General features: G+C 38.5%; 1 protein-coding gene across 2 annotated transcripts in view; it reads left to right on the forward strand.

The window, feature by feature from the left end:
• LOC137323728 (juxtaposed with another zinc finger protein 1-like) overlaps positions 1 to 20,985 on the forward strand; it is a 111,664-nt gene that overhangs the window by 39,327 nt on the left and 51,352 nt on the right. The window contains exon 2 of one of the 2 annotated variants that reach the window (XM_067987589.1): positions 2,331 to 2,384. The exons of the other annotated variant lie outside the window; for it this stretch is intronic. Within the exon in view, the coding sequence (XP_067843690.1) occupies positions 2,331 to 2,384 (54 nt within the window). The remainder of the gene's footprint in view (positions 1 to 2,330; positions 2,385 to 20,985) is intronic. 2 annotated transcript variants of the gene reach the window in all.

Genomic DNA, 20,985 nt, shown 5'->3' on the forward strand with positions numbered 1-20,985 from the left:
TGTTGGCTGCCAGTCTATTCTCAGACTCTTTCCCCTTTTTATTTCCTTTTTCACTTCCCCTCTCAACTTTCTATATTCAGCCTGGTTCTCACTTGTGTTATCAACCTGACATCTGTCATACACTGCTTTTTTCTGCTTCATCTTACTCTCTATCTCTATCTCTATCTCTTCTGTCATCCAGGGAGCTCTGGCTTTTGTTGTCCTACCCTTCCCCCTTGTGGGAATGCACCTAGACTGTACCTGAACGATCTCCTCCTTAAATGCCGCCCATTGTTCAATTACAGTTTTGCCTCCCTTAAATGCTGGCCTCGCCCACATCCCATGAATGAATATTAAAAAAAAAAGTTTATATTAGGATAGTTGAAGTCCCCTATTATCACAACTCTGCGGTTCTTGCACCTCTCTGTAATCTCCCTGCAAATTTGCTCCTCTATATCCTTTCCACTAGTTGGTGGCCTATAGAATACACCCAGTAGTGTAATGGCCCCTCTATTGTTTCTTAACTGTAACCAAATAGATTCTGTCCTTGCCCCCTCCAGAACACCCTCTCTCTCCAGCACTGCAATATTCTCCTTAATCAATACTGCCACCGACCCCCCCCCCCCCCCACACTCTTTCCTCCCCTATCTTTTCTGAACACCTTGTATTCAGGAATATTTTGTATCCAAACATGCCCTTTTTTGAGCCAGGTTCCGTTATCACCACGTCGTCATATTCCCATGTGGCTATTTGCGTCTGTCGCTCACCAACCTTGTTTACTACGCTTTGTGCGTTTATACTAATGACTTGGCTTCAGAAACTGCTCTCCAGGGATTCTTGTTGCGCAGGCATGCTTGGTTACAAATCTCAAGTCTATATTGAAACTCTTTTAATGTCACCAAATAAGGGAAGTGTACTATTTTTAGAGATACTGGAGCTCTTGTAAGAAATACCTGCAAACCCCAGTTACCTCAACTGTGGCCTCAAAAGGCTTTCAACTTTTGAAGTTAATGGTCGTTCTTTGAGGGACAAAGATTCTCGTATATCTAGATTCAAAAGACCAAGGCAGGGAGAATTTTAAGTCTGTGCTGAGGCTCACTTTATGATACTCCCAAAGTGACTGTTTTACACTCTCTATTACAGCATGGGCTGATGTTTGGCCCTCTATGGCTAAGTGAACTGAAGGATCATCTTACAAATGTAGCTAGTTGGCTGGATGATGGTCTCAAATGTGAGATTGTTTCTTTTATTTAAATTGAAACATCGTAGAGTGATTTCAACTGTGCCTCATCCGTACCTGTAACATACAGTTTAGTCCCATAATTATCAAATTATGGTGCAATATTGGAAATCTTAGTTTGACTGCAGCAGTAGTACTAGGAATCCATGATGGGTGAAATTAAAAACTTTTCAGTGGCCATTGAAGTCAACTTTCATTAGACCATGACCTAAGTGAGCAAACTCTACTGGATTCCAATACACTGAGAAACTTATTTTGGATTGCATGTAGAATGGATGCCCTTCTTCATAAACCAGTATCGGATTATTTTTTGCAGAGACCTCATCCAATATGAAAGATCCATTTAATACATTCATTATTATTTAAGTTTACTCTTTGTGCTCAAGAACTCAACCAGGTTGTAAAGATGGTTTTTAAAAAAAAGCTATCGTGTGCATAACTTCCTCATAATTTTCTACAGTGCAGTTGAAAAAAATATACAATTCCCTCTTTGTTTCCCCCTCCCTCGTGTAGGTTATGTCTAGCTATGTGGCATTTCACATAAATAAAAGGCAACTTCCTCTTGGGTCTTTGTCAATGTCACTAATGTTGGCCACTAGAAGATGTGTTGAAACGGCTCAGGTAAATTCTTTCTCACCACCCCCCCCCCCCCCTCTAGGGAAGTTTCTGGAGTTAGTAGAGCACCAGAAGACTGTAGGTATGGTGGAGCAAAAAAAAAAGTTGAGTTTAACAGTAAAACAGTAAATTCAAAAGACCCAGTCATGGCCAAAAAGATAAAAATTCAAATGACTTGGGCTGAATTGAGGGTGGCCCAGCTTTTCAGCTTGTGGAACAAGGACCTGACTAGTCATCTTACTTCAACAATTGTGGTAAGTTTTTATTTTTTATTAAAATTATTTCTTTTTGTGTAATGCAGTCCCAGTATTTATTATTGTATCATGCAAATCATTTAAAGTGTATGTAAAATCTTTGGTTTTTAATTAGTTGTTTAAGTTCAAGACAGTCGAATTCTTTGGTTCAAATGTCTGTAAAGTGTGTTTTTTCTATATAGCTCAAGTTTATGTGCATTACGTCATTAACAAAGACAAACCTTCTTCTTGTGTCTCAACAGAGGAATTAGCCAAATCTTCATGCCCTGGATCAGAAAAACAGCAAACTATTGGAGGTAAAACCTGTTATGACTGAAGAAGGCTTGAAAACACAAGATATTACAACAAAGTCCTTGTGGGGAACAAATGCCTGACTGTGTGTTTTGGAAGGGAGGGGAAGGTGGTTCAAGTCGGTCGATTTTGGAGATAGATTCCACAGGACCCTTGCAAACGAAGGGGATCCACACGAATGCCTCTTCGTGTTGTCGTCTATTTTTCCAGAGTGGACAGGATTTGATGTTACCCCCATATGTCAGAGGCTAGATATGTTGCTGGTCATTAAAACTTGGCTTCAGTCAAATGCATAAGCATGTTGCAAAATGTTTATTGTATTGTGGAATCCAGTTGTTTGTAGTTGACTTGATGCACGCACAAGTGAGATGCCAGCATGTCGCCATTCAAATCTGCAGTTAGATGTGGAATGCCAGTTTAACATTTGGCTGATGTGCTACTCATCTTGAGGTTGGCTTCTTTGGAGTGTGTCTTTGTTAAGGATTCCTCTTGAGGTTTTTCATCTAGTGTTGTGGAACACCAATAAATATATAATGTATACAGCTCATCAGCCAACAGAATTCTAATAAATTGTCCACTTTGGAAGTTTACTGTGTTTATATTACCTTCAATTTGTATCATTTTGAATTATTTTAGCACCTTACTGCATGCATTGATTGTTTTCATTGATATCCTGATTGTAAAGGCCCTTAATGAAATGAACTTTGGCAGTAGAAATCCAGTTCCTTAGCGTGAGCTCATAGCACAAAATTACCCCTAATTTGACAACAATTGATACTAAATTGACGGTCTCATAGAGGCTGTTGTAGGAAATGGAAAAATGAAACCCATTTGGTAGGGGTAATTTTCTGAGGTTGGACCATAATGGCGTGTACAAATTTTTGGTCTATTCTTGATATTTTCTTGAGTTCAGCATCACTGATCTTTCCTGTAAGCAGGTCCCACGTCCCTTATGATCGAGAGTTTACCTTGCTTGCCCAGTTATCTAGTATTGCAATAGTATGTTCTGGGGCTATAACAGTAAAAGTGTTGTATGAAGTAACTGTAATCTCACGTGCACGACTGCATGGGTTTCTGCAATCTCCCAAGAGGTGGAAGTGATGAATGCTGTGGTGAGATGAGCTCAATGAAAAATCAGAAAGCTGGTTTACTTTACAGATTACTTATGATTCAACAGAGTAGTTATTCTAGACTCCCTCCCTGTCCAGGAGTTGACCAGTAGAGCTGCCAATCATCCGACAACTGCCCCCCCCACTTCCCTAGGATAGAACGTCCTAGAAATGATTCCCTGCTGCTCTCAAAATTAATAGGTTCATCCGCGCGCACTGGGTCTGGATGGTTCAAAGGAAGGTATAAATGGGTTTTCATTGAGCTGAACAATGGACAATATTCCACAGACCTGTCTGGTTTAGCTTGAATACACATGTTTCTAGAATTCAGATCATTACTTTCCTTAGATGCTTTGTCTGTTAGTAATGAAAAGCTTGACTGGCTAGTTTTTTGATATGCTTCAGACAAAGCCAGAGCAACTTGGCCAATTTTCCAGTATGCAGTTACTCTCCTAAGATTTTAGCTACAATGTGGATTTCAAACCTGTGTGAGCAAAATTTAACTGAAAAGTAACACTTCAGTATAATCATACCCACACTCTTCTGTGACAAACGATAGCAATCATGAAATGTAACTTGAAGGGAACTTTATTCTACATCTAACTGCTATGCCTTTCCTGGGGTTGGTTGATGCTGATGTGACAAAATGAATATTATTGTCTGTAGTTGCCACATTATATCGCTTTTTTTAAAAAAAAAAGCTTTTATCACTGCATACTGGAAAATTGGCCATGTTGCTCTGGCTTTGCCTGAAGCATATCAATAAACCAGCCAGTCAAACTTTTTATTACTAACATGTCATTTCCATACCGTTCACCTGAGGAAGGAGGAAGCCTCCGAAAGCTTGTGGAATTTAAAATAAATTTGTTGGACTATAACTTGGTGTTGTAAAATTGTTTACAATGGTTTTCAATAGGCCTTTGTGTATGTGTTAATGTAGCTGTTGGTCGATTGTATGAGAAGTTGCCTTAATCTCACAGATTGGCAATGCTATACATCAGAGTGCAAGAAGAGTAAGGTTAGGATATTTGATATTCTAGTTACTTAGGATTTTGATCTAGCTGCAACAGACATGGAGGCAAGATGTTAACTACGTATACATCACTATTACTTGAAAAGCCATTCACAGGAGTTCAACTGACTGGTATAACCATTGTCAAGATTTTTGATTTTTTTACTTCATGGATTTGAGAATAAGAAATGTTTGAAGTATTTTAAAGCACAGTGAATTTTCATTTTTTTAAAAAAAAAGCCATAGGCTGCAGGCATTGAAGATGGAGGAAGTCTCGTGAAGGGAATCTTGCCCAGAGCTAGTCAGAATGAGAAAGGTTGACCAGGAAAAATTAAGTGAGCCCAATAACAAGGATAGTGTAGGTTTTTTTTACTATATTCACTGTTCTCAAGGAGGCTATTGTAGTTAGTGGGATGAAGGTGAGCATTGATTACACCTGTTATTCTGTACATTCATTTGCTGTCTGTAAGATAAAGCAGCTCAACAATTCATATCTGGCTTTGTCTCAGTCACTGTTTGGCGGTCCACCTTTAGAACGATTGGAGGGCATGTGTGAAAGCCACAATATCCAGTTCCGATTACAAGGAGGTCCTTTCAGTAAGCCCCTGGGTTATGCTATTGTACAATTAGATATTAAGCATTACAGGAACACTCCTGAATGTAAGATACTGGTATTGCTTTTGGAAATGACTAGCCTGAGAGAATATCTAAATTTGTAACAGCTGTTTAAACTTTCATGAACTAGTTCAAAACTTGTTATTTGAGATGACTTGGACAACTGGCTGTATTTAATAATAGTTTAAAAAAAAAAACTTCTTTCTGTGAAATCCCCCTGTTTGATTAGTATTGTAGCTGTTTTATATGCTAATAGATTTTTTTGTTGGCAGTAAAAAAAATCTTAAGTTTTTATTTTTAGAAAATCTTGGGTTATGATAGAATTTTCAGTTACATTTACAGTATAAGTTGTATGTGACATAGCCACAAATTGGCACTGCAAATTCAGGTGCAGGTCCAAGAGCTTCTGGAATCACATCTTGCATGTGTCCCTCTTGTCTCGCGTGGATCTTACTTTACACATCAATGTAACGTGGTGTTTGTATCATTTCAAAAATACTATGGCCCGGAAATTGCGCAGAGTGGCAAACGGACGTCACCTGCCACTCGTAAGTAACTAACTTACCCACAAACTTTTCGCAGGCTTTTGGGCGCCAACTTGCTTTCATTGAGACCTGCAGGATGTGCAGCGGTCTTTCCTGGGCTTATCAGAGCTGAGAGGAGAAGGATATCTCTCTCTTTCTCCCCCTCCCCCCCGCCCCCCCCCCCACCCCCAACAATCAGCTGGAAGCATTGACAAGCAGTGTAGTCAGAACCAGGAAGTGAGAGACTCCTTCACAGGCCACATAGACTAAAAACCAGGAAGTGTCAGATGGATTAGTAAATTCTCTAAGATTAGTTACAGATAGCGAAATATAGAGAGGGTAAGATTAAAAGACAGAGGTAAAAGCGACAAAGAATACGTTTTAAAAAAATTTAATTTATATATTTTTTTAAATGTCCCCAACAACAATTAATATCAGGAGGAATGAGACTCCACATTTTTAAAAGTTAATTTTCAGTGCCAGAGAGGTTGTTTGACCGTCATTAATACTTACCACGCCGTTAAAAGTTAGTTTAGACCTAAAAAGCCCGGCGTACTTTAAGGAGAGATTAATTCATTTCCAACTAGGCAGAGCAGCAAGCTTGTACTGGTCCATTCATTCAGCCATTGAGATCTCTTTAACATGAAGCTTTCAAACGAGCTGGGCAAATAGAAGAGCAATTTCTGGATTTCTATGTTGGACTGTGTATTCATGCTCACTGGAACTTGCTCATCCATTTGCCCTGAAATCATGGTGAGCTCTTTTAGCCTTGCTGTTATTTCATGAGCAATTTCCTTATTTATTTATCTTAAGTATTCGTGCCATGCTTACTTGGCTAAAACACTTCTCTAGTAAATGCCAGATCTTGGGTTCAAGTACCAACATGGAACCAGGTTTAGAATTGGCTGATTGAATATTTCTAGCCATGATCTTGAGTAAAATTAGACTAGACTATGATTGAGGTTGGTTATTTGTTATGCTGTGACACTTTAGCAAGTCTCTGATTTTTGTAATATACTAGTGCCCAGCATGATTTTGCCCCGACCAGGCCTTTTGAGATAGTAGCCTTGAATGCAGGAATCAGCTGGAGTACTGTACTGTGTCAGGTGTAGCATAGCAACACAGCTCTGCTGCAGCAAAAACTGATGCAGTACTCCAGCTGATCCTATCTATCTTAACAAGCGACTATCTTAAAAGGCACAACTTAACAAGCAAATTTGTTAATAGATTTTTTGAAATTGCTATTCAGCATAAATTTTTGATTATTTTAACCTGAAACTGTCATCATTTCTTAGACAAGCACTAACTATAAGTTGGTTAACACTGCAATACTTTGCTTTTTTTCAGGAAAGTGTAATTTACATATAAAATAAATTATTCTAAAATCTCATGTTTTGAAACATCTAGGTTTTTTTTTTGTTTTCTCCCTTTCCCACCCACTCTCAGTGGGTGATGTTGGATTAAGATCTGCTGTGTAGGGAAACAGGGAGGTGAATTGGATGAGCAAGCTGGCTGTTCACCTCCTAGGACCTGGCTTTGATTCCAGCCCAGCCTTTGTATGATCTTGGTCCAGTTCCTTGTTTGTTTGTGACCTAACTTGACTCACCTGTGGCCATGAGGATGGCTGATGTTGGAACTGACAAAGGGGAGGGGGAATAAGAGAATTCACAGTACAATGGATATACTGCTCTGAGGTTGAGGTTAAACCCTGGCGCTGTGTGGAGAGAGCTTTGCATCTTGCCTGTGTTGTATCTCACCAGGGATTGCTTGATTTTGATGCTGGGTGCAAAAGTGGGAAAAATTCATTCCCAAGCATTGACCTCCCTTACCTCTGGGGACAAAAATTCAATAGATCCTTTTAGCACTGTGTTCTACTTCTAAGATTTTAATGTTGCAGAAATGGAGAGAATTTTGTGTTTTCATTCTGGTTTTATTAAGACTGTGGGAATATTAAATTGTATTAGAAGCTTGATATTAAACTTGCAACATTTGCAAATTCTCAATATAGGGCCGTAATTGAAGTAACAGCCCTACAATAAATATAACTTTCCTTTACAAAAGATGGGAATCCAAAGATTGACCTGTAGAGGACAAGGATAACACAGACCAAAGCCAAGTCTAAAATTAACTCTGCAACTGTGGATCAAAAGAATAACAGTCTGGCAAAAAAACATGTATTTACTTAATATTTGTATCTCCTCTTCAGAGGAGGTTAAAGTTGTAATTACATTGGCATTTATGATTCTTGCAATAAGTTAATATCTCAAGTAAACAAATCTTTGTCCACATCTGTGGTGCAAGGTGCAACAATTCATATGAAGAACTTTATTTGCTTGATTTATTACATGCCAACTACTAGGGCAGAAAGGCAATGAGTACTGTGAGAAATGTTAGATGTAGAACTGATCTATCCCTTAATGATACTATGAGGTTCAAAGAGTAAATTTCTCCAAAATTTGAATTGGAGCACTTCCAGCATCAAACTAACTTTCTTTTGATACTAACTTGGTTGGAAGTGTTAGTATTATAGTGTTAAATCTTTTTTCTACCATAATTAAATGTTGAGAAATTTACCAATTTATATTGTAAAGGCACACCAGAGATTATGTTTTTGTGCCAAGTTTAATTAACTGTCATTTAAAAGTGATTGATTTTCTATTGAAAATTTGTTCAAGCTTACTGACCTGCAGGATCAATATGTAGTTCTATGATAAAGTAGCTACCTTTTATAAATGCTTGATACTAAGAATTTTTTATGTTTAAGAATTGACACAATCTGAAAAGAAAATGAACTAACAGTCTAGTGACAATTGTACATACTCTGTTTAAAATGTTGGAGTGAGTTGGGCTGTCCTTTCACCTTTGGCTCCTAGGTTTGAGGCCAGTGCATTTGGGCAGTTTCAACTAGTGCTCAGTTGGCATAGCCTACAGTGTAAGCCCACCCCTAATATTGTAGTGGTCATGTTATTGGACTAGTAATCTAGAGCCTTGGATTAATAATCCAGAGAACGTGACTGTTTGTTTGAGAATTTTTGAATTCGGTTGTGAACAAATCTTGAAATAAAAAGCTTGGAAATTGTCGTAAAAACCTAGCTGGTTCATTAATGTCTTTTAGGGAAGACCAACTGATCTGGCATACATATGACTCCAGTCTGACACCAAGGTGGTTGACTCTTAACTGCCCTCTGAAGTGGCCTAGCAAGTCCCTCAATTGTATCAAGTCACTATAGCTCCCTACCTTCACCATATGGACTGTGGCAGTTCAAGAAGGCCCATTACCACCTTCAAGGCAACTAGGGATGGGCATAAATGCCAGCCTTCCCAGCCATGCCCACATCCCAAGAATGAATAATAATAACAAAATATTGATACTAAAATTGGCACTCTCATCCCAAGGCTAAAAGGATGGTTGATGTGGGTAATAGAAATGTCACACTGGTGCACTACGGGTTGCCCTTCTGAGATTAGGCACATAGTTGTGGCAGAGCATCTGCCTGATATGGAGTGGACATTCACTTTCTTTGTGGAGACCTTACTTGCCTAAGTCCAGAGGGACAGATGGGCAATAGCCAGGGTTCAGGGACCCACAAGTAATGCTGGAGTTTAAGTGGCTACAACTGTAAAGCTTAACAGTACAGAGTACTGGTAAGCTTCCTGCTACTAACAATAGGATAGCCCTACCAGTTAAGATATATCTGGAGCTGACTCCCTCAACACTGAAGTGTCACCTTAAATTATGCGCTCAAGTCTCGAGTGGAGTTTGAACGCACAACGTTTTGGCTCAGATGAGTGCTACTACTGATCCAAAGCCGACACCTTCCGATGGAAGGCCCTACTATATATAAACCAATTTGTATATAAGATGTCCCTTCCACTGAATTACATCAGGAATATTTTCCCCAAAAATCCATTATCCTCATCCAGTTCCAGTGACCACTCTGCCCCTCCAGATCCCATCAATGAAGAAGGTTGGCTGGTCAGTCAACAGTGGTGCCCTGGAGTAGTGTGGGTCTCTCTGACTCCGATATTGGATTATTGAATCCATCACCTGAGGATTATCTTGGTTCCCATCTCCCATTGCTGGGAATCTCACCTTGGAGTCAGTTTCCCTGCACACCCTCTCCACCTGGGAAGATATAGTCAGAAATTGGTCATTAGTGAACTAACAAGTGTATGCTTCTAGCTCTTGCTGTGTGGACAGCTGGCCACAGGGATGACTTCTGTCCAGCATAATTCATTGTGAAATGTAAGTACATTCACCGCATGGGCAAACACCGTGCCCCCTTTGAATAGTGAATTCATCAGTTGAAAGTGCATAGTTTCAGCATCAACTGCTTGCTTCTCTAACACCTAATCAAAGTAGCTATTAAACCCTGGATATATCAGCATATGTTCCTATACCGTCCCTCTGGATAACATGGGCATGTTGCCCCAAGTTTTCGTTTTCTCGTGGGATACTCGAGCTATCTGCCTTAAAATGATAAAGAAAGAACTTGTATTGTACCTGTTACATCCTCAGGCTGTCCCAATGCACTTCAGCCAATGAAGTACTTAAGTGTAGTCACAGTTGTAATTGGGCAAATGCAGCAGCAAATTTATATACAGCAAGATCTTGCATTAATATAAATGACCAGATCATCTGTTTTTAATGGGATTGGTTGAAGGATAAATGTTGGCCAAGACACCAGGAGAACTTCCCTGTTTTTTGAATAGTGCCATAGAATATTTTACATCCACCTGTGGGAGCAAATAGGTCTGAAGTTTAATGCCTTATCTAAAAGATGGCACCTCTTGATAGTGCAGCACTGGGTCAGCCTAAATTATGTGCCCAAATCACTGAAAGAAAGAAAAAGACTTGCATTTATGGAGCGCCTTTCACTACCTCAGGACATCCCAAGGCTCTTTACACTTCAAAAAAGTACTTCATTGGCTGTAGTCACTTGTAATGCAGGAAATGTGGCATCCAATTTGCACACTGCAAGGTCCCAAGTCAGCAATGTGATAATGACCAGATAATCTGTTTGTGATGTTGATTGGAGAGTAAATGTTGGCCAGGACACTGGGGAGAACGCCCCTGCTATTCGAATAGTGCCATGGGCTCTCTTGTGCCTACCTGAGGGCAGACAGGGCCTCGATTTAACATCTCATCTGAAAGATGGCACCTCCAACAGTGCAGCAATCCCTCAGTACTGCACTGAAGTGTCAGCCTAGATTTTGTGCTCAAGTCTCTGGATTGGTGCTTGAACCCACAACCTTCTGACGCAGATGAGAGTGCTACCACTATGCCAGGCTTCCGCCTTGGAAAGGAAGACCCTACTATTTATAAAGCAACTTGCATGCAAGATTTACATTTATATAAGAATTACATCCAAAAAATTCCATTATCCTCCTATAAGACGATGGTCAATATTAAAAAGCTTCTGTTCACCAAGATTCACACTTTCATAGACAGGCATCATCAAATGCATTTTCTTATTTCATCCAGGCTAATCCTGTTGCTTCACTCTTCCACCATTGTGATATTTAAATGCTAGCTCTCCCTACTGATTTCAGTTCTGGCTCCTACTGCTGATTTTAAATCTCTTGTCCCTGCTGGGCTGTCTCCGATTTTAAAGCTTTTGTCTGATATGGAGCTTGTCAACTATAGAACCATCCTACCTATTATGATATATGTGGAGCTGAGTCAGAAGAATCCCAGCTCCAGTGATCAGTCTATCCCTGTAGATCTCATTAATGAGTAAGGTTGTTTGGGTCCTTAGATTGGAGTTGGGAGAGACGGTTGGCATCACTGTGCTATTGGAGTGGAAGAATACCTGATAGGAAAGCACTGGTATAATGAAATGCTGGGTTTACTGTCTTTGGTGAGTCTGCTTTGCTAGGTGGAAATTTATGATCTCTGTATATCATGATTAATCATTTTGAGCCCCAAACAGGAATATAAATTCTAATCTTAGATAACAGTTTATACTGGACAGTTTGTGATGTGCCAGCTGCTTTGATGTCCAAATCCAATTCTGCAGGCCATGTCATCAACTCCTCAATCTAGGCTCTCTAAGAAGATTTTCCTGATGTGATGCTAATTTCCTCCTCCTGGTTGTTCAATGATAGGTCGGTGCAGGTTAAACCTTCCTTCCCTGTAGTTGTTTCCCCTGTTTGTAGCAAATCTTCTCCACTGATTGACCCTGGGTCTTCCATGTGGACTGCAGCAAGTCCTCCTATTGTATATCTAGGAGCTCTGAACCATAGCAGTAAACTGTTTGGTCTTCCATATTATATACCTCAAGCTTAACTTGTATTGGGACTTGAAGAGAAGACTGCCATTGAAGAGAAATGAGAAAGATCAAAGCATTCTTTGTTCCTTTTTCAAATCAGTCCCAAAGAACTTATTCCAGTGTGGAGATAGGAATCAACAATGGGGATAAATGTCACTTGTACCTTCCAAATAATATCTTTTTGAGATCTAGCTGTGCTATATCTGACCTGGGAATCCTTGATGCTGACAAACTGCCTGAAGTCCTTCACCTTGATTGGGCATAAATGTTCACAAGATATATTTATGAAAAAAAACTGCTAAATAACCAGTAGTTTCTTGTTTGGATATTTTTCTTGCTGTAAGGTATTTTGAGTTGCAGACTGTAATGTTTAATGTAACTTGCTATCCTTGGCATTGACAAAGATTTAAACTGGAGATTTACCTGGTACAAAAATTCTTCCAGTACAGAGAATTTACTTGCATTCATCAAAGCAGAACCACTAGAGTTTTGGTTTTGTCATATCCTAGAGATGTTATGTACTCCGCTTCCAACAGTAGCTGTGTTGAACCTTCCTGTCAAACGTGTGGATGAGGGAACCACTCATTTTTTTTATTGAGTAGTACATTTGAAAAAAAAGTTGTTGAACTCTAGAATCCTAAAGGCATTTGAATATTACATTGCGTCTACAGCACAAAAACAGGCCACTCAGCCCAACTGGTTTATGCCGACGTTTATGCTCCACCCGAGCCTCCTCCCTCCCTACTTCATCTAACCCTGTCAGCATACCCCCATGTACCCCTTTCTCCCTCATGTGCCTATCTAGCTTCCCCTTAAATGCTTCTATGCTATTTGTCTCAACTACTCCTTGTGGTAGCACATTCCAAATTCTTACCACTCTTTGGGTAGAGAAGTTTCTCCTGAATTTCCTATTTGATTTATTAGAGACTATCTTATATTTATGACATCTAGTTTTAAACTCCCCCACGTATCTACCCTATCCAACCCTTTCAACAGCTTAAAGCCTTCTATCAGGTCACCCCTCAGCCTTTTCTTTTTCTGGAGAAAAGAGCCCCAGCCTGTTCAGCCTTTCCTGATAAGTATATCCTCTCAGTTCTGGTGTCATCCTTGTAAATGTTTTTTTGTACATTCTCCAAATGCCTCTGTATCCTTTTTATAATATGGAGACCAGAATTGTGCACAGTACTCCCAAGTGTGGTCTAACCAAGGTTCCATACAAGTTTAACATAACTTCTCTGATTTTTAGTTCTATCCCTCTAGAAATGAATCCTAGTTTTGGTTTGCTTTTTTAAAAAATTAACCTGCATTGCTACTTTTAGTAATTTGTTCCTCTACCCCCATTTAGACTCTTAATATCCAAGCAGTATGTGGCCGTCTCATTCTCCCTACCAAAATGCACCACCTCCCACTTATGTATATTGAAATCCATTTGCCAATTATAAACCCATTCTGCAAGGTTATTAATGTCATCTTGCATTTTGATGCTTTCTTCCTTTTGTATTAACTACACCCCCCAATTTGGTGTCTGCAAATTTTGAAATTTCCGAATCCAAATCATTAATGTAAATTGTGAACAACAATAGTCCCAGCACCGATCCCTGTGTAACACCGCTTCCCTTTTGCCAGTCTGAGTAGCTACCCTTAACCCCTACTCTCTTCTGTTTTGTAGTCAGCTTGCTATCCATTCTGCTACCTGTCCCAACTCCATGTGCTCTGACCTTAGTCATGAGTCTACAATGTGGTACCTTATCGAAGGCGTTTTGAAAATCCAAATATATTACATCTACTGCATTACGGGATATTTGGCTTACCCGGTTTACTGTACATACAATGACCATTTTGAAAATAAGGACACCTGCTAATAAAGGACCTCTGCAAATGCAGGTCCTTTAGGTGTCCTTAATGTACAGGCTTCACTGTACTGTGTAGTGTCTTCTGTGGAAGACTCTTCAGCAAATGCTTAAATGTGTTTCTAGCTTGGCATTTATGTTGTTGCTGCCAAATATGTATTTATTATGGGGAAAGTCCAAATTAACTTATTCTCTTATGCTATTGACTGCATCTTGCACAGCAACATCTTGCTGAATGAGCTGCAGTTCTAAGTCTTAAAATAGTAAATTACAAAAGTAAATGGTTGGTAGAATTTAAACACGAGTTGTGTGTGGTAACACTTGAGAATTATTTTTTTAATGTAAATTACATTCACTGTACTAACATTGTGGATACTGGACTTATAATGCTACTGGTTTAGTGTTGGAGGTATGCAATTGTAATTTTGGCAGAAAACATTTTTGTTGCCAGTAGGTGGAGCCCACTGAAAGTTGTCTAATGTTTTGAATACAGCAGTTTGGAGCTCACAGTTTTTAAATGCTTTAGGAAACATCAGATTGCTGATGCTGATGGTTTTGTTTAATACCTTCAGACAATCCCGTCATCTAACAAAGAAATTTTATGATCTGATTATAGTATAGGTACTGCACTGGTAAGATTTTAAAGTATAAGGTGTTTGTAAATGTTTTATCCCAATGGAATCCTTAGCACAAAAATATTTATCAGTGTGAGTATTTCATATTGCCAAAATCTTGCTCAGTAATGTTTACAACTAGTATTATAACTTCATGTATTTTAATTAATCTAGTGGATTAGAAAATGTCGCACCTAGCAAACTTTTGTTAGTAGCAAAGTTTGTTTTGACTGGATATTTTCTTAGCTACAAAAGTACACAGTTTTTAAAAGAAGGGAGAACCTGGCTGCCTTTTCCCTTTTCCTCACCCTCAAAGGAACGATGGCATCTTAACACTCCCCATGATATGATCTTAAGCCAGTTCACATCAACATTTAGCTATAAGAAAATCTTTCTCTTGTACTCTGGTCACATTTAATGCCTTCCAGTATTTTGTTGGTTTGCATCTTTTTGACTTCTGTTAGAATCTCCAAAAGTCACCTCCAGACATTTGAGGAGTTAACAGCCGAATTTCATCAGCTCCCAAGTGTTTTGTCTTCCCACAGAATAAAGGAAAATCAGCAAAGCGCTGACACTGGATCCAGGCTACACATACAACTTACATTTATATAGCACCTTTAATGTAGTAAAATATCCCAAGGCACTTCACAGGCTCTTCAATCAGACAAAAATGGGCACCGAGCCAAAAAAGGAGATATTAGGATGGGTGACTAAAAGCTTGGTCAAGGAGGTAGGTTTTAAGGAGCATCTTAAAGGAGGAGAGCACGATGGTGAGTCAGAGGTTTAGAGAGGGGATTCCAGAACATAAGGCCTAGACGGCTGAAGGCATGACTGCAAATGGTGTAGCGAAGTAAGTGGGGAATGCACAAGAAGCCAGAGTTGGAGGAATGTAGAGTTCTTGGAGGGTTGTAGGCTGGAGGACGTTAGAGATCGTGAGGGGCGAGGCCATGGAGGGATTTGAACACGAGCATGAGAATTTATAAAATTGAGGCATTATAACTATAGTATTGGTGAAGACCGTTGTGCTACATTTGTAGTGTAAATGCACTGTAAATGAGCTATTGAACAAAGCAAATAATTGTAGGCGATACTAATGGCTCGCTTCCCTTCTCCAGATTAAATTATATAACGTCCTCAAAGCTAAATTGTGTCTTATGCTTATAGTTGTCAATTTCCTCATTGAGATTGGTGAATTGTTTAACAGGGATTACACAACCTGATAGTGATTTCACAATAGATTGTGTGGAGATTTTATCCGGGCCTTACGTTAGTTTGGGGCTTTAATCTTGTTCACAAGTTTCTGTTAAACAGGTGCACTTTATGCTCAGGTCTTGGGATATTGTGAATCCCACCATAATACTTATGGCACACAGATGGGCCTGTTCTTGACCCTGTCAAATTTCTGCTCAAGATCATGTCAAAATTTCATCTATTTAGAATATGGTACTAAAACTCTATCTTGCGTTGCAGCATTCAAATAGAGATTTTGTGTTAATAAAATTCTAGTTGTGCTACACCATGAAACTAAGGATCACAGTGTACTTCTAAGCAACTAGTTTTTTTCCTTTCAACTTGGGTAACCCCATTTCTAAGGCTATTAATAAATGGAAAACTGGAATGCATCTTATTTTTTTTTCCTCAAAAAAGCTGCACTTTGAACTACCCCATCCCTTTTCTGTAAGGATCATTTCAGCCAACAATACACCAGGTTTAGCTAACTGTTGGAATCCTGTAACGAGGTACGATAGTTCATTTTAATCAATTCGACCCAAACCGTATTGGTAAAGAATTGAGGCTTTATTGTTCACAGACAGCAAATGATACACACATCATCGAACGATAACTAATAGCCCCAGACTGGAAATATGTTACCCGTCTAGGACTGGACAGCCAGCGCGGGTGGCACTTCTATATTCCTCGTTACATCTGCTTCCGTTATGTTTCCCCTTTTAGGACCACACAGGGTTAGGCTGTTTTGCCAGCATTCACATCCCCTGGAAATATCTGATCCCTTCAATATTCCATCTGTGCTTCTGGTAGTTATTGGTCAATCTTTATACACTGTTTTCTGCCTGGGACATGCCCAGTCCTGCATGTTCTGTCTCGCAGGTGATTTGGCCAGGTAGAGGGTGTTCCCTCTCAGCCTGTGTTAAGCTGATCTTGGCTGTCCCCATTGCATGTTTTTGATACACAACCACATTCCTCTTTTAATGTTTTAATGTTTCCCCAGGTGGCAGACCCATTGTGTGTCTGCATTCTTTCTTCCAGTGAGTTGATGGCCTGCTAATTTCTGAAGCCTTCACACCCCTTTTCAGCAGGCTTAATGGCTGTTGATTCATAATGTTTTACACACTCTCTCCTTTTAGCAGGGTTAATGAGGCTGCTGGTTCATGGTTTTTTTGCACACTCCTGATTTGGCTGCTTAATCTTAGTTTCTTTAATCCGTCTACAGTTAATTTCATATTTCTTCATTTCTTAGCTTATTCGCCTTTTCTTACAGAACGTATCGGGTTCCTGTGCTGGTGACTGCTGCAACTTTAAATATAATGATTGTACTAGTTATAGATGTTACACTGGATATTTTCTGTGCAGATTTTTAACTTGAATTCTGCTTTGCTATTTTTGCTAACCACTGAGGCCAGATATTATTTCTTCTCTGAAGGATTGATCTCCCCCATATTCTGTATGCTCTTTTCCAATTTTGCGCTTTGGTGGATCTGTATCAAATGTGAAGCTATGGAAAGTTTTCTCATAGTAAAATGAGTATTATAATAATAATACACTGGACTATACAGTCTGTGTCCACAAGTATATATACATCTTGAACTAATGTCAAGACATTCAAATATAATAACAATAGGAAATAACTGTCGGAACAGAATCAAGCAAATTGTGTTACACCCTTTGCAGCAGAGTTGCATATTTCTGAAGTTTATCTTAAATATCAAATTCTGGTAAAGGTGAATCAGTTTAATGGGGGAGGGGAACAAATTATATTAAAGACAGTGATCCTATTAGAGTTCAAATCATGTTAGTGCTGCATTTACACTGCAGCTAATGGTGAGACTGGTAGCTGCAATGGCAGCTTTAGCTACATGATAGCCCATTGATACAGCCTCGCTTCCATTGCATTTCCCCTCCCCAAGAGAAAGCTGTGCACATGCTGCTTACATGTATGCACGGAGTTCCCGTGCCAGACGTTAAAATCTAAATGTTCAGGAGTTCCGGAGCTCCTCGGACCAGGTAAACCAGGTTTGACAGAGTTAAACTCCATGTGATGTTAAAGCCAAGCTATGTGAGACTACCTCCTCCAGGGGTTTCATAGCATTGGACTTAGGATTAGGGTTGTGTTTGACTCCAGTGTTACATTGCAGCTTTACCATTGCTATGAAATAAATACCACTATCATAAAAGTGCTTTATAAAATAGTGAAGAGAAAATTGAAATGATTTTAGGACATGGGGGTTTATTAGGCTGCACTATATTAACTATTTAGTATTAACTCCTGTGAGGTACAATGTGTGAAGCAGGATCAAATGAATCCTTACTTCTTGAGTCTCTTACTCTATCTTTTTAAAAATAAAGATGTTCTGAAAATCAATAACTAAATATAATTTGTTGGATTAGAATCCCCCCACCCCCAACCCAAACTACAAGCATTAGCCCATTTTGTTACAAATTAGTTCAGAAAATGAGTGATGTTTGTCGTTGCCCTCACTTCTGTGTTAAATTATACTTTTAATTTTCAGAATATAATGTGGAATTTGAAAACTTATTCTGGGAAACTTGGATTGATTTCTGTTTTAGACAGCAGAAGGACAAACTGGAAGTGGCACCACTGTTCCATGCACAGCTGGAAACCAATGGATGCTTGTTGACTTCCACTGCATTGCTTGTTACATCATATAAATTTGGTGCCAAGGACAATGATGTCAAACCTCTAGTATAAATGGGGTATGAGATGCAGACAGGGCAATGGGAACTCAGAACTACTATTCACAGTGTTGCTTCACTTAGAGTATAGTAACATGGTGGAGATTAAGTTTTAAATTTAAAAATCATGATTAGTCAATGCCATATAGTAAGGACAGTAGCAGCATTTCATCATTGTTAGGATAGGTTTAAAGAAAACTGGTTTGTGCAGTACTCTACTATGTTGTAGTGCCTTATCTTTGCAATTATTTATATAAAAGAAATGTAAAGATTTGAAATTCAAACTGTGGTGAGATGCGTTATAGTCACTTGGACTGAAGTCAGGTATTATTAGTTAGAAGTAGTGAATGAATTAAGTGATTGTGCTCAACTCAATAAATGTGCAAAATACACGTGAGCTTGGGAAATGTGTGTGTGGAGAAACTCCCTGCCATCCCAAAGTTTTGGGTTTCTAAAAAAAACCTCCTATTTGAAACCCTGCAGTAGTATGGAGGAAGGGAAGAAATGTGCTGTTTTTCAGTTTAAGTACTTGTAAATCTTACAGTACCTTGACTCTCAAACACCTCCTCCCAAATACTAAAATTCTCTTGGATATGACAACCTGCCATGAAACTGTTATTGATATTATATGACCACACACCAGGCTCTATGTAACTGTAGATTTCATCAGCTTTATCTGGCAGGAAATGTAATCTCTGACTGAAAAATTGCACGCCTAAAGTACTTGAAAGTTATCCACTTATCCAAAGTAGCTTAGTTTAGATTTCCCCCTTTTAAAGAGGGGAGTTGTTGGCATTTATTTACTGTCTTTTGTGTGTGAATATAAAATGTATCTGCAAAAGTGCACAGTATTTTCTCAAACAGAATACATTTTTCATAAAATGTATATGATGTAAAACAATTTTAATAATAAAGACAGAACCATAATCAGCCAAGATTGCTAAAATACAACATCAAAAACCATCAAGTATCCAAATGGTTTTTGTTCATTTGCTGCAATCTTTATGATTCTTCAATCAATTCTGGAGAATACATTTTCACAGCACCTGTAAAAATGTGTGGATGACTGGCATGGCAATGTGGTGATTGCTTTACAGCCCTGTGCTTCCTTAATAGTCTTCAAGGTCATCCAGATTTACAATAAAATCACTTATGGTTCCTTAATAGGATGTGTTAGAACAGATTTTTTAAAAAATGGTTTTAAACTTGTTAATAAAACGTGTCTGACCTTTGCAATAATTTGCACAGTTTGTAATAGATCTGTAAATTCTGCTTTCACTTTTTGGTTTCCATAAATATTTAAAATACATACTGCCTTTGAATCCCTTTGTGTCGAGAGGTTTCTTTCTATATTTGTGACAAAAGCACTGCCAACAGTGTCTGCAATTTTTCTGCTTTGACCTTGATTGCCTGACCTTTTTTAGTTCAAATGGCTAATAAAATTTGGTCTTTGTAAGTCCTGTAACTGCACTATGTCAATAGCGACTAATTAAATAAAGCTTAACAGATTCTGGAATGCACTAGTACTAGGTTACTGAATAATTCAATTTGTATTTAGAAACACTAACCATAATATGAAACTTTCTTCTGATATGTTTTCACAGTGGAAATTTTCATTTGTACAACCTGATGTATGCCACATCAATTTTATTTTTGAAGAACTCATCGACTAATTATGTCTAACGCACTGTCGCAAAAAATAAATACAATCGTGCACACTGCCAACATTTGACTGACTCTGTTGTGATTAAGGAATAACACAATTTATGTGGATCTACTTTGGCAAATTTTCTATATATGCCTAGTGAAAATCATTTTTATTAAATGACTAGCTTAAAGTGGCAGTGTCTCCATGGAAAAACTATTTGGCAAAACACTTTTTGTGGAGCAACAAGACACAGAAGAGCTGGTTGTCATTTTTGTATTTATGCATTTTGAGGCCCTTTTGTCATTTGTTTGTCAAACCTTTTTGTTTATTTATACAAACAGTAATTCATGAAAGGTAGATGCCTTTTTAAATTCCTAAATTTAAGTCATTGTCAGGGTAATTATAGGTGCTGTCAAAAACAAAATGTTTATTACATTTTTGAGGTCTTAAATTTTGTATAAATTGTGTTGGAAATAGAGATGCAATCTGGATTAAACATTCAGATTCTAGTATAGTTTTGTATTGTGCAGTCTTGAATTCCATTTTTATATAGAAAATACTTAATCTTTGTAATTCTTTTAATCTGATGGAATCCATTTCCGCAATTGTCTTAACTCAAAGTGATTATCGCAATAAAGTGTATGCACTTACTACTATATAGATTTAAACGAATAAGATTGAACACCTTTCAATTTTTCACTTAAAATCTGCAAATTACATTGTGTATACAATAGAAAGTAACTGAGTGAACTTCCATTTGAACTTGTACTCCTGTCTGCTGAGAAACTTACCATACTCTTAAACCCAAATTTGTTGAGAAGGTGTTTGGTTAGCTGTTCAAGTAATGTCCATTTTAAAAAATTGTATTGACTGTTGGGTTGAGAATCCAACTTGCAACAAAGCTTCCTTTTGACCATCCTTAACAGTGCTGTTGTTTTTCAAGTATAGTGAAACCTGTACAAATGGACACCTGCAAAAGCGGATATTACTGACAGTCCTAAATAACTTATATTGTAATAGACACAAGCT

Source organism: Heptranchias perlo, chromosome 7, assembly GCF_035084215.1.
Source record: "Heptranchias perlo isolate sHepPer1 chromosome 7, sHepPer1.hap1, whole genome shotgun sequence".
Lineage (NCBI taxonomy): Eukaryota > Metazoa > Chordata > Chondrichthyes > Hexanchiformes > Hexanchidae > Heptranchias > Heptranchias perlo.